At 44.8% G+C, this 14,891-nt stretch overlaps 1 protein-coding gene across 2 annotated transcripts in view; it reads left to right on the forward strand.

The window, feature by feature from the left end:
* Nucleotides 1-14,891, forward strand: part of LYN (LYN proto-oncogene, Src family tyrosine kinase) — an 87,075-nt gene that overhangs the window by 40,763 nt on the left and 31,421 nt on the right. The window contains exon 2 of one of the 2 annotated variants that reach the window (XM_083187110.1): nucleotides 9,391-9,464. In XM_083187110.1, the coding sequence (XP_083043236.1) occupies nucleotides 9,396-9,464 (69 nt within the window). In that variant the 5' untranslated portion in view covers nucleotides 9,391-9,395. Of the gene's footprint in view, nucleotides 1-9,390; nucleotides 9,528-14,891 lie in introns of both variants that reach the window. The other variant, XM_083187109.1, reaches the window with a different exon arrangement.

Here is a 14,891-nt window from a genome sequence, read left to right on the forward strand (position 1 = left end):
CCACCCACCCACCCACCGCCCACTCCTCAAGCTCATGATTAAAAAGGCCCAAATGCACCGATAGACGAACGAACGTACGTACGTATATCCAGTACAGCTAGCAATGATCTGAATAGTCACGGCTCTATTCACTGTACTACACGAACGATTCTTTGTTCCGTGATCACGCCTCGTTTTGGTATGCTCTTTTAAATCCAGCCCATTATGATAATGTTGTGTACATTTTTATCGTGCGAATAGCCAGAACGGGAGAGTGTGTACGGTGGTACAATCTTTTTCTTGCGATTGTTTGGACGGGAGTACATCGGACGTCGCAAGTAAAATTGTACATGTGTACGCGCAGATCGGTCGTATGTTTCGGACGGCCGAACGTGTATTCGGTCGATCGAACGGTCGCAAGAAAAATTAAATTGTACATATGTGTACCCAGCTTTAGAGTAACAGACTGGAAGATTTAATAGGAGGGTGGTGCTTGTGCATTGTTCTTCCTCTGTTATCCATATTTACCTGCAAGGAAACATGTGCAGTCATCATTGCTTTGCACAAAAAAGGCTTCACAGACAAGGGTATTTCTGTTTGTAAGATGACACCTCAATCAACCATTTATCGGATCATCAAGAACTTCAAGGAGAAAGGTGTAATAGTTGTGAAGAAGGCTTCAGGCCATCCAAGAACATCCAGCAAGTGCCTGGACTGTCTACAGCTGTGGGATTTAGGGCACCACCAGTGCAGATCTTGCTCAGGAATAGCAGCAGGCAGGTGTGATATGTGGAGTATGGTCTAAGAACACAGCCATGAATAAATAATGGTACCAAAACATCCTCCAAGAGGAATTTCTACCAACCATCCAAGAGCAGTTTGGCGATGAGCAATGTATTTTCCATTATGATGAAGCACCTTGCCATAAGGCACAAGTAATAACGAAGTAGCTCGGGGATCAAAACATTAGGTCCATGGCCAGGAAACTCCCCAGACCTTACTCCCATATAGAACTTGTGGCCAGTCCTCAAGAGGCAAGTGGGCAAACAAAAAACCCACAAATTCTGTCCAACTTCAAGCACTGATTAGGCAAGAATGGGCGGCCATCAGTCAGTATGTGGCCCAGAAGTTGATTGACGGCATAACAGGGCAAATTGCAGAGGTCTTGAAAAAGAAGAGTCAACACTGCAAATATTGACTCTTTGCATAAACTTAATGTAATTGTCACTGATGAAATGCATGTAATTTTAAAGCATAGTAAAATCTGGAAAAAAAAAAGGTCTAAAAACAATTAAGTACTTTGTGAAAACTAATACTTGTGTCGTTCTCTAAAGTTTTGGCCATGGCTGTACGCAATACAATAGTTTCTATAAGAACTGTAGTACCCATGCTTGTGTTGTGCTCACACCATGGTAAATCTCTATGAGGCTACAGTATATGTTATTTACACATTTGACTCATCCTGATCCTGTGAAGTGTCGGACCTTAATGTTCCTTTCTACTGAATCTTGTCTGACATATGGTTCATCAGCCAGGAGTTCCCTGGTCTTGCTTACAGTACATGTCTAAGAACTGGTTCCGCCTGTTTGATTGGTCTCAAATGACACCTGAGGCCTTCCAGTCTGGTAGTGTAAACCTAATACAGTATATAGGATAGGGAGATTTCCTTTCTTTCTTTGTACATGAAAATGTGGAAATGGAAATCAGACAGTTTGCCCAATAAATATATATGACTGTGTACGTCCTCTTAATTATGATTACCAGTGCAGTAACCAGACTTTCTGGTAACCCCCTTGTCTTTTTTGTCAAGCCTATACTGAACTTGCAGCTATTTCCAGCTATGAAGAGAACTATGAAGAGAAGACGGGGCTAGATTGAGCTTGCTTATTCAGACAATGCAATGTACAGTAAAGTCCCTCATAAAGTAGTCTGACTTGTCTGAAGGGCGAGTCGGACTCAATTTCCCTCCCCCCAGCAGCTCGGCAGAAGGGCTAGATGTGATATTTTTTACATGTGATAAATCGCATTGTGGAGCTGCCGGGGAGTTCAAGGGAAATCGGATGTGATACATCTCAGGTGTAAAATCCAATGTTCAAGTGAACACTCAACGGATCCGCTCAGATGTCAGACACCAGTTTGACCACTTCTTATCCGATTTCTGGGGCCGATCCATCGCAAATCGCACTAGTGTATGGGGGGCCTTGAGGTTGGTGTAAATTGCACACTGATGATGATTAAGTTGCTAATTGGTTAAAATTAGCCACACCCACAGTAATTATACAAACTCTTTAATACTGCGGCTGCGTTTAAAAGGTCACATTACAGTGCGGTGCACACTTCTTTCATACACAAGGGGGGGATTTAGTTGTAGTTTTTTGCACACTGCTAAGTGATAGGGGCATGACAAAGCTATTCAATTGTTTAGCTACATAAAGCTGCTAATGCTGCAAGTACACAGCACAATAAGGAAGATGCTGTTTGGGTGAAATCCCAGCACTTTGTCCCTCTGTGGGTGTCCATGACACCCATAGAGGGAGAATAAATTAGTGTGCCGAGTGTAGCGAGGAGGGGGGGGCGATCCACGTCCTCCCCTTGTCAGGATTTCGGCGGTCGGGATTCTGGCATCGGGGTTCCGACCGCCGGGATTCCGACCACCGGGATTCAATACCAATTCCACCTCAGGAGGGTGAGAAACTACTGAATAGCTGCCTGTACTTTGCGCAAAATAACAATTGTATTCCTTCCATAAAGACTATATATATACTCAGTTGGCAAAGGGGAATCTTGTATGTGTTGTCATACAAAATAATAATCATTTTTTGCTTCTGGTTATAGATGCTCCAAGTCACTTAGGTGATTATTATCCGAACTATCCAACCATTAACTGTAATGTGTTCCCATTTTGTACTGCAATTTGAGTTCTGAGTCTTTCTGAATTCTAGTGGTGATTCTAGTTGACTAAGCCTACCATCGAATGATCTCTCCTGCCGTCGCAAATATAAGTCCGTACAGACTGACATATTTGTCGGCAGCGGGATTAAGACAGTGGGGGCCGCTGACGTCATGTCATGGGAATAGCCAGCATTTTAATGGGGACGCCCATGAAATGCTGGGCGTTCCCATGGGCGACACCCGAGCCTGCCGCCACGCACCCCCCGGCCCACATCGCTCTGTGCTAATGGCTCGGCGATGTTGTAAATCACCGAAGCCGTTCGCAGTCAGGGGTTGCGCCTGCACAGAAATTCGCATGCGCAAACCCCAACCATCAGCGCAGGGGTCGAATTCGGTTCACTCTGTGTGAGCCAGCCTCGGACCCCTACTTTGCAAACATACAACTCAGAGTAGGATGCAGCTTTGAATACACGCCCATGACACGCCCATGACACACCCACAGAACAGAGTTTGTTTCCATTGCTGTAATCCAGAAACATACATTGAGCTGTCACAGAGGAGAGACTGTGATGCATATGACTCTGAATTGCTGGTTTGTATCCATGGATAAACACACAGCCGATGACACAATGCACAAAACAAGTAAACTACTTGCGCCCTGTAGCTATCCAGCCAGCTGGTCTCTACACAGCGGCTCCATCAGAGAAAAGGATTTTCCATCCATCCTTAGCAGAAGAATGACCTATTATTGAGAAACAGGATATAACATAGATGGAAATAAAATACTGCAGGATATATCTGTGTCATCATGCACACTGCCTGCATTACAGTCACCTCTATGTCGTGCTCTCGGGTTCCATTCATTGTCTGTTGGACTGTGATGTAAAATTGTGATGAATTCAAGGATGCATCATTAAAGGATAACTAGAAAGGGGGCTGGGTCTCTTTCGGGGGGAGGGACTAACACTAAGGGGTTACTAATGGTAAGGGGCCTAGTAATTAAATGTTTTAAAGAGCTTGTTCTGCAGTGGAATTGTTCTGTAAGTATAATTTTCTCATGTACAGAGCAAAACTTCCTGTTTCAGTGCTGTCAAGCTTATCTACCCAGCTAGACAAAAAGGGAATTGAAAATATTTTCTTATGAAATATTTGCATGCACGCAGAAGGGTAAGAGGGTAGGGTGTGGAGAAATTTGTGACCTATTTTGCAACGTCTTTGTCGTATTACTGACTAAAACGTGAAACGCAGACGGGATGTATTTTGTGGCTTTCTTCTAAGGCATTAATGCAGACTTGCCAACTCTCTCTCTGAATGTCAGTGAGGCTCCCCATGTCTCTGACTACCTGAAAAGTTGAACTTACTGCCTGTGTTGAGGATCCGATTCTGGTTCTGGCCATTTAGAAGGCTTTAGAGGTGGGAGTTTGGAAAGTGGCTGGCAAGATATACTGGGTCTGATTCAGGGCTGCTATAAAGTAGAACCCTGTGATCATTTAGCCGCCGCCCCGCAAGAGTGAGATCCCACCCATGTGCAAGGTTGCGTATGGCATCGCAGCCTTGCAAAAATTTGAGCATTCATTCGCAACCACTCAACATCGAATCATTGCACCTGTGTGTGCATTGGCTGAGAAACCAGTGGCCGCGATCAAACTGCCTAAACAGGGCCGGAGCTAACATCACAGGGCCTCCCCGATAATGGCTGGGCACACCTGCGTTTGTCATTGTTACTCCCAGGAAATGGCTGGGTGCCTCACACAAATGCCGGCCACCTATCAATTTCCCTGCATACGGCCAGCGATGAAAAGCATGCAGTGACTTTCATTGCAAGGAGAGCTTGCTCATGCACACTACGATCTGTGTGCATTTGTTCGATGATCACTCAGGCTGCAAATTAGCCCAGCGATGGGGTATAAATCGTACCCACTGTCTCTTCATATACTGGACTAGAATGAGTAGTTGACAAAGATCTCGGGACAGGGACGTAGAGTGTAACCTGCAAGCGGTCTTCCCCAGTGACCACCGCAATGAGGTTTACATTTTGCTGTGTCTGGCGAGCAGGTCATGGACCCCTGCCTTGAACACCCACTACAAATTCAGAGGATATACATGTAGTAGGCCAGGTAATGGCCAAATAGGTATCAATTAGAGAAACCGGTAAGTTAATGTAAGGCGGAAACAGGAATACTAAAAGCGAGGAAAACAATTGTGCTCCGGATTTCTTGGACTGTGAATACGGTGAAGCGCAGGAAACACGAACAGGGGATGCCGGTAATACTGGAATATTTGAACCTAGAATTCCGGTGGAGCATTGGATAAATTGACTCAAGGATAATGGTAGCACTGAAATACACAACTGGGGATGCAGTTGAAGCATTGGACTGGGGATTCCAGTGGAGTACTGGAATGACCAAACCACGGATGTCGGTAACACTGGAATAGTGCTGGATAACGTGAACCAGGGATACTGGTTGTACTGGAATGCAGGAACCGGGATGTCTGTAACATTAGACTGTTCGGACAGGAGATTTCAGTGAAGCACTGGATAACTTGAACCCAGGGATCCTGGTGAAGCAATGGAATACTTGATCCGGGAATACCGGTGAAACCCAAAGTAAACTATGATAACCTATGAACCAGGAATACCAGGATACACTCTGTGGACAAAACACCACCACATGCATTGGACATTGGAAGAAATGTTCCAGCACCTTGGACATCATGGAGTCCCCTTAAACACCTCTGGTGACTCAGCCATTGGCTGTAGAAGTCATAGAAAACAAGTGGTCAGGAATAGGCATCAGATTGGCTGTAGGTCTGATCATGGTACCTAAACAGTATGGCAGCACCCATCTCCGGGAGCCGTCAGAGAGGACCCTGCCGGACCTTGATGCTGGTTCTGTCAGATGCCCGCCTCCAACCTCTGCCTGACATATGTCGCCGAGAGAACTGGCGTGTCCAGACAGGAAAGTATCGGGGTTTCAACTTTGCTCTCTGTAACTCTGTGATGCCCTGATAGCCCCTTACCCCCATATGTAGCTTCACTTGCCATTGCTTCAGGCAATGTGTCTTTCTCCGCTGCACTCACCACAGGTTACAATCATAGTCCTGGTGGATAGTAACTCAATCAAATGTTGAAAAAACATGGAAAACCACCAAAAATCTTGTGTCAACCAATGATCATTTCGACCTTTATTACCTGTCAACCTTAAACGCTGTCATCCTAATTTGAAAATTGAGGACCAGTACCAACAAACATCCAGTGAGACCGGTGATTTTTGCCAACATTTGGACCAACCACTTGGACTCTCTCTGGACTTATCCCACAGCCTAACCCCCTAACCAGGGGCGGTAACTATCCACTATACAACTGCTACACTGTTTGGGAACCAATAGGAACAGACTCTCCATTATTGCTGCCTCATTGTGGAAGTAAGCATTTGTCACCCATTGTTTTTAATTATTCCTTTTTTATCATGGTCTCATACCCTGATGTATGATTTTATCTAGTGTTTATTAAATATATTGTGTACAGATCATCCAATTCTCATTGTCCCATTTTTCTATACATAAAAAAAAATTACCTCCCCCTTTTTTTCTCCACGGTCATCCTTTTACCTATTAACCTTTTGACACACCTTGCAGCTTGAGCATACACGTGCGCTTTAGAGCTGCGCTCATAGGTCTTGCTTTCACAGTCTTTCTGAAATGCTTTACCTGTAAGGAGGGTATTCAATGCTGGCAGCAGATATTTCCTATACTTGAAAGTATCGTCCAGGACCTATTCAATCCTGGTCGTTTTCGGACGGGACTCACCACGGCTCTTTGAAAAACCAAATCTCCATTCCCGGATATGGCTGCTAACTTTGAGAATTAGCGGCAGTTTCCGCAGAAAAAGACGTGGATTCGCTGATCTGACTTCTGAAATGTTTACAAAAGTTAACAAAAAGAACATTGATTAGACTGAATGAGAATTCCATCTATTCTACGAAAAAACAGACAATATTTCCCAGGATCGGATATATCTGCCGGTATTGAATACCCCCCTGAATGTCTAAAGATTCTTCAATTGTATGTAAGTACTGTAGTAGTAGTATACAGAAGATAAATAGGGATAATAAATATAATTTTGCAAGAACATGCCTTTCCCAGTTCGAGTCCACGTGGATTTTAAAGTATGAAAAAGATTTTTAAAAATGACGAACTTTTGCTTTTATTGACTTTTGACCTAGATACTGTAGACCAATGAAGTGGATACCGAATACTTTTTAGGTACACAAATTGGTTTTAATATACTGGTTAAAACTAGAGTTGTGTGAGTTCGGATTTACTCGGTTCTCAAATCCAGATCTTATTGGCTATCCAAAACATGTGACAGCTGATAGCCAATAAGGATCCGGATTTAAGAACCGATTAAATCTCTAGTTAAAAGTCCATCAAAATGACGGCTTCTGCAATGTACTTTCACTTTGAGTTGTGACATTTTTTAGCCCACAAACTCTCCACTCCACCCCCAGTCGCTATCTGCTACTACCTCCAATCTTTGTCTTCACAGTTCTGTCTCTCCATATGCAGCAAGTTTGAAAGAGAAAAGTGTCCCTGCAAAAATTGCTTTCACTTTCTGTTATGACATCTTTTTAGCACACAAAGGAGTAATTTGGTCTGTTGAGTGGCCTCAGTGGCAGTACTTCACCTCAAAAAGGCGAGGAGTAGTTAGTCATAGATAGATAGATAGATAGATAGATAGATAGATAGACACAGTGGCGTAAGTTCGTTCCAGTTGCCCGGAGGCAAGATATATATTGGTGCCCCCCTCCTCCCCCACACACACACACAATCCTATATAAACTTATATAAAATATATATTTCTGTTCAGAAATATAGATAGATAGATAAATAGATAGATAGAGATAATATTTCAGAACTCAGCCACAGTAGCAATATCTTTGGCTTTTAAATGACTAATTTAAACTTCCAGGGGGAGGAGAGGTGCCCCCTTGTGAGCAGGAGCCCGGCGGCAGATGACTCCATTGCCTCCCAGAGTTCTGCCTCTGGACAGACAGACAGACAGACAGACAGACAGACAGACAGACATATAGATAGATAGATAGATAGATAGATAGATAGATATCACACATTTTAAACAAAGATGCAAAAAAAAGCAGGTATTTATTACTGTAGGAGGTCAGTATGAGTCTAGGTTACAGGGCATTATCAGTTGCCCAGTCTGATACAGTTAGTAATGTATATGAATATATAATGTGTGAAATAGAGCAAGTGTAGTATTGCTGAAAGCAACACAAAAGACAGCTAGATGGAATGTCCAGGCAAACAGCAGGAGTAACTTTCCCTCAGGTGACAGCATTTTCCCCTTTGACACACCCACATTCTACTAACACAGAGGGCCTTATTCTGATCGGTGCGCCGGATCCGAATATGCGGCCAGGACCGTGCGTGCGAAACCCCGCCTTCCATACGGATCGCCAACTCCGTCCGTACGCGGTAAGAAGCTGGCCGAACGGACCGCACGTGTATTTTTCACGGAATACGCCTCCTCCAACTCAGGGAACCTCCCCCATCATTCGATGGTCGCAGACCATCGAATGCAGGACCGAGTGGTCCACCAGCTCCCGCAACCTCAGACCACACAGAGATTTTTCCATGCAAAAGCAGGGATCTGGGCGGGCAGCTGACATCCGGCGATGTCATATGTCCGCCCCCTACACGTGCGTCACGACTGCATTACCATACGTACGCCCAGCGTTTGCATGGGAACGCCCATGAAACGCGGGGCGTTTGCATATGGTAATGAGCCCAAATAGCCCTTCACGCCCCTCTCCACCCCCTGTTCGGAGTGTTCACATTTCATGCGGGATTTGGCCGTACGCCCCGCTCGCACATGCGCAGAGACGCCTCTGCACATGCGCAGACACAAAACATCGGCGGACCGACCGCACGCAGACATTACCGCACCAACCAGAATAAGGGCCAGAGAGAGATACAGCAAGCAAGTCCATGCGTCCAGAAGCAGTGCACAATGGCATACACACTGATTGCTAATCTGTGTTAATTTCCACTGGTGCGCCAAGATTCCCACCGAAAAGCATGGAAGTGTGGTGCAACATGGTAACTTGTGGAAGGGTTAGAATTAAGGGCAAGGAGTTTAAATGACCCATTAGCATCTGTCTGATGTTTGTCTTACAGTATGTCATCATGTGACTATGGCCAGGTATAATAATCGCTCTGACTCAGACACTTATAAGATTGGAAGTGTTCAGAACTATACTGTAAATCATTACCTGAATGACTGTGTGTAATGTCCAGAATAAATCGTTAAGCAGTCTTTGAAGATAAATACGTCATTGAACCACTTTCCATTGTGGTCACCTGCTTCTGATGTGCCCTTTACAGACCAGTTTGTACAGTACATGAGTATTTCCTGTTAGTAATGCTGCCTGCTATAATATATCCCAGCAAGTTTGTAGAATCCTTCTAACTGCTCTTCATTTTCTTATTTTGTTGCAGAAAATATGGGATGTATCAAATCAAAAACGAAAGACCGAGGACCGGGCTTAGAAAACGATTTGAAGAACTATCCAGTACGTAAACCTGACCGAACTATTTATGTACCAGATCCAACGTCCAATAAGCAGCAAAGGCCAGTAAGTAGATAGACAAGGAGAGAATACATTCAGTAGCGCGGTTTACACCTCACATTTCTCTTCCTCTGTGCAGTAGAATCTGGCAATTTCTGGCTCACCAGCGTTTGTTGATTGACTTTCGGGAGTTGGAATTGGCATAGTGTACCTCTCTGAATCAGGCCCAGTGGGGCTAATTCAGATGTGGTTGGCGTTGCTGTAACTGCTGCTGCTTTTATGGATGCAGCAGTGATAGCTGTATATGGTAATGCAGAAGAAGGAACTTATTACAAGCAGATAGCTCCTGCTGTATATGTGTCGGATCACTGACTCAAGATCGGATCACTGACCATCATTCAGCTTGCGGCACAGATGGTGACTCGAAAGCCACTCATCACAGAGGCAAGAAAACCTCTGTCCAATGACTGAGATCCCTGGCCTCTTCCCTCCCCCTAAATGGTGTCGATATGCCTCCGTTTTGAGTGGCGGAGGGTGTCGCCACCCCATCCACATAAACTGTGGCAGATTATTAATCTCTGTCAGTGCTGCCGCCCTTCTTCCTACAATGTAGCATCCATTGGCTTGTGTGCAATTTAGATACAATCTCGACCGATTGTATGTAAATCGGCCATGTTTTGGGCCATTTCGCTGCCCTTTTGATGCTATCCCGATCCGATGTGCGGGTCATTAGGTCTTTTCTGAGATCCTGCTGCAGGTAGGATCTCAGAAACGACTATTGTAGTGGGTGCGGGTCGCGATCGCGATCACATCAGGTTTTTTTCTGTGCGGGTCGGCGGCTCCTTCAGCTCGTGAGCGGGTGGTACGTTCCTGTGACGACCAGCTCACGAGCAGGATCGTGCTGGTGTGTACCCAGCATATCACTTGTACCATTGAAGATTGCAGGATGAGGAACATGAGGGAGGGAAATAGAATCTGTCACTGTGAAATCCTTACTGTGATAACAGCAGGTTATTTATATCATTCTTGGGGAAGTACTTTTTTTTTTCTCTAGAGAGCAACCTAAGAGTCATTTATAGAGGAAAAGCACATTGTGCATTTCTGAGTAAGTGTTCTGCGACTTGCATAATGTCAAACTGGAAAAAAAGTCTGAATTTAGAGGGTTATATGTTTTGTAATACAGCTTTACTTGTATGTTTTACACCTGTTATGGATATTGCACTATTTTTTTGCTGTGAAGGGGTTTGATCAAGTATAGAGGGTTTTTTACTCTATAGGTCAAATACATATACAGCGATATTTGGTCACGACGTACAGTTAGTTATACACATAAAACTCTAGGGTAGTGGTTCTCAGGACCCCCCAACAGTGCACGTTTTCCAGGTCTCCACACAGAATCATAGGTGAAATAATTAGCTCCACCTGTGATCTTTTAAAATGTGTCAGTGAGTAATGAGTGCACCAGTGCACCTGCCGGATGACCTGGAAAAGGTGCACTGTTGGGGGTCCTGAGGACCGAGGTTGAGAACCACTGCTCTAGGGGGTATGAAGTGGAAATGTTTGATGGTGGTGGATGCATGGTGTCAGAGTTCCAACAGTTTCTCCATCACTAATAATATAATTTCCTTAATATGTCCCTGATGTAGAGGAGCATCCTGGGCTCTACAGATTTGTGACTAAGGGGGGTATTCAATCTTTTTCCGACAGTGGGAAAGTCCATAGATCAGCACAAATGGATGCGAACAACTGCATGAAATAGAAGTGTGCCGATATTTCTGACTTTTGGAAATATTAGCACACATTGAATACCCCCATAGCCCCATACTCACTAGACAAGATATCGGTCAGAAGGGCCCTTCTGAGTAATATCTTGTACTTTCTTGTCTAGTGCGTGCACTCAACATCATTAACAATGCATACTCCAGCTCATCAATGATGAACCCCTCCCTCATATGTTCAGTACAGACGATGGAGGACCTCGTTGATGAGGACCATGCTGCAGCATGGTCCCCGCTCTCCCTGCCGGCATCTTCAAGTGTGTATACAATTGCTGATTTCAGGTCCCCACCCCCACCGCCGCCAATATCGCTTTGAACACACATACAGTTATTTAGTATTGTCTCCCTGTTTTTCCTTTAGTTGTGATTGCTTGCATATTACCAAAGAAAGTCATTTATATGTAGTGTTCATGTTATGCTGTTTAAGCGGTTTTAAAGGTCAAAATGCGCCCTGCCCCTCTAGCAGCGCCTTGCTAAAACAACCTGCTACCTGTCCCATCCAGTGTCCACCCAGCAACGCCGTAGATGCCCGGCAGTGACTTTGGCAGGGCCAGGTCCGCCCCCTTTTGTGACGGCGGCGGCCATGTCTGCCCCCTTTCAGGATGTCGTCGGACCGGGCCTACACACAATGGTGATGTCGGCGGGCCCGGTCCGCTTCCCTTATGCTGCCAGTGTTCAGCACCGCCCTGCCCAGTTCCTTGAAGGAAGGAACACTATATATATGTATTTAAAAGCCTGAGATTATATATATCTGAAAAAAAAAATTCTAATTCTTAATAAATCACCACCATCTTATGCTCCAAGTCCCTGGGTCAGATAAATTGTAGAAGGATATTGTATTACCGTCCACTTTGGTTGTAGACCATGGTGTTCTTGTTCCTCCCAGGGGCTCAAAGCCAGACATGTAAGACTGAGTTGTTGTCATGAAATGAGGGAGTGCACTGCGGCTGTGATCAAGCTAAGCGGAGGCTGAAGTCTTTTTCCAAATAGAGTGTAGGTCCAATGTTAGTTGATATCATCTGAGGCTAGTCTGGATCAGTCCAAATCATGCAATATGGGCAGGATAACTAACGCGTTTCACCATCTCATCGGCTTTCTGATGGCAGTTAGGAGCTGATTCGCTGGTACTTTATCCCTCTTTACTTTATCACTTTTAAAGGCTGGCAATTTTTTAGTAAGGGAATATGTAATTTTTAGGTGCAATTCTTTTTAATAAGGATATTTAGCAATTTTTTTTGCGCTATGTTAAAGGAAAAACAGCATGGGTATCCCCCTCACAAGCATTACCAGCCCCGCGCTCTTTCAGCCGATCCTTGGTTCCTTGTACTTTTAAAACCAGCATCGGGCTTTTGGACCGGTCCTGGTCCCAAAAAACGGGACAAAAGACGTAGGTGTCCCCCCCGTATTTTTTAAAACAGCAGCGGGCTTCACCAGTCAGTAAGGTAATGCCACAGCAGGGGGACACTTTTATATAGGTTCCTACAGCCATATGCTCCCAACTAGTCAGCCCTGGCCAGGGTCCCTGGGGGAGTTGGGACCCCTCCCCTCAGGTGGGGGAACTGAAGCTTAAGGTGTGCTATTTTTAAAAATTGCACCCTATTACATATGCAATTTTGCATGTTTTCCAATGGAGAACATCTGGATGCAATTTTCGATGTGTGATTTGTGGCGGTCAAGAGCTCACATTTTGCTTGATTCAACCGCCTTATGGATAAGCTCACTTATAGTATTTTTTCAACTCTAAATGTTCCCTGAACTAAATCCTTTCCTTCTTAATCTCATACCCCTTTTACACCAGAGGTTGGACCCGGGATATTGCCGCTCCAGTCCGGGGCAGGGCATGGTGTAAATGGGCTGAAAAAAAATAACACGGGTACTGTTCCCCGGGAATCTGACCTGGCAAATGTTCAGGGTCGGACACGGGGCTTATCCGGGGCTCAGGGTGGTGTAAATGGTCATTATCCGGGTTATTTGGTGGGTAGAGGGGCGCGAAGAGCTGAATGGTGCTTCTGCGGCTATGGCAGATGATGTCATCTGCTGGAGACCCGCACAGGGCGCATGTAGCAGCGCAGCAGCAGCAGCGTTACCACGCTCTCTCCTTCGGCACAAATATTGGTGTCGATATCTAGACCTCTCAGCCAAGAATTGTGCTCTGCTCCTCCAAGTGTGAAGCAAGTAGCACAGGGTGAGAAGCTGCTTCAAACTCTCAATTGCTGAAAAGTACAGCATAAACTGCAACACAGCCACTCTGTCTGCCATCTTTTCTGCAATGCTGGGAGCAGAACCCACTCCCTCCCTTTTCTCTTTCTTGTGACCTCATCTCAAACAGCCCAAAGGTCCATTTCTAATGACACCAGCAAGGAAAGACAGGGCTGATCCGTTTTCAGTGTGAAAGGGCCTTACCCGGGAATAACCCGGATTGAATTGCAGTGTAAATGGGGTCTGAGGCAGGGCATGCCCTGGCAATTTCCCGTGTTCGATTTCCCGGGTCCTACCCGGTATTCTGGTGTAAAAGTGGTATTAGTACTTTGCTTGGGGCCTGACCTAGCATTACTAACCCTATCAAAACCTGTTAAATAAAGCTAATTTCGATGAATCTATTATGGTACCACCAAAGTACTTCTAGTGTAAAAGGGAAAGGTCAATCCAATCATATGTTTGAACCCCGTTGATACAATTGAAATGTAGATCACAAATGCTGCCTCCAAATATACGTCTGCTCACTTTCTTCTGGAACTTGACATGAGAGAACATAGTTAGCACTGTAACTGATCTGAACAGAAGGCACAAACCAGCCCCAGCAGACCCGTTTTTTACAAAAACGCATAGGTCTGGGAACTTGTGCCAGATTTCATGTGTTTTCACCCAAAAACGGGATGTTTTTCAGCTGAAAAAGTGCTATCAATGGATAGCCCAATAGTGGCCATCAGGCTAAAATTGCTATATTAGCGATATCTAACCCCGCTGCAAATAAGATACACCACCACCCCCAGCCACCCCCATACTGTATGCTCCCTGGAAGAAACAGCTGTTTCATGACGGAAGGAAACCATGTCTTCATCCTGTTTTGGCTTTCATAGTAGCTGGGCCACATGGCCTAATTAAAGTGCTTGGAACTTAATCAACTGTTTAATATGACAAAGAGAAACCCTGCACTCTCAGGACCACCGGCCTTATCTATTTTAAAAAAGAATACCCATGCAGAAATATTTTTAGAAGAAATGTTTCAGATTTCCCCCTAAAAGAGGAACATGTTCCTCTCGTACAGAGGAAGTGTGATCATTTTATATTTGCTTTGCAGTAAATAATTGTAAAAAAAAAATTGCATTATTTACTGTATTTGAGAGCAATTATTTCCCTTGGTACACTGCTGGTCAATACACTAACTTCATGGGAACTTGAGAAGACAGTGGTTTTCTGACACCCATCCTGCTTATCCCCCCCCCCCCCCCCCCTTTCCCACATCCTAAAAACCTGACTTCCTGAATCATTTGCATTTACAAAAAAAACCTGTTGTCTCCAAGTAGCAGATTTCTATAGAAATGTCTGGAACGCATTTGGTTTGCTGTTTTTGTGTGGCCTTAAAAATGTTGCTGCATATTCACCATTACTGATGATTAATGTGGCTGGGGCAGCACAAAGCGATGCTTGT

This window comes from Crinia signifera, chromosome 5 (genome assembly GCF_055691185.1).
Source record: "Crinia signifera chromosome 5, ASM5569118v1, whole genome shotgun sequence".
In the NCBI taxonomy this organism is placed as follows: Eukaryota; Metazoa; Chordata; class Amphibia; order Anura; family Myobatrachidae; genus Crinia; species Crinia signifera.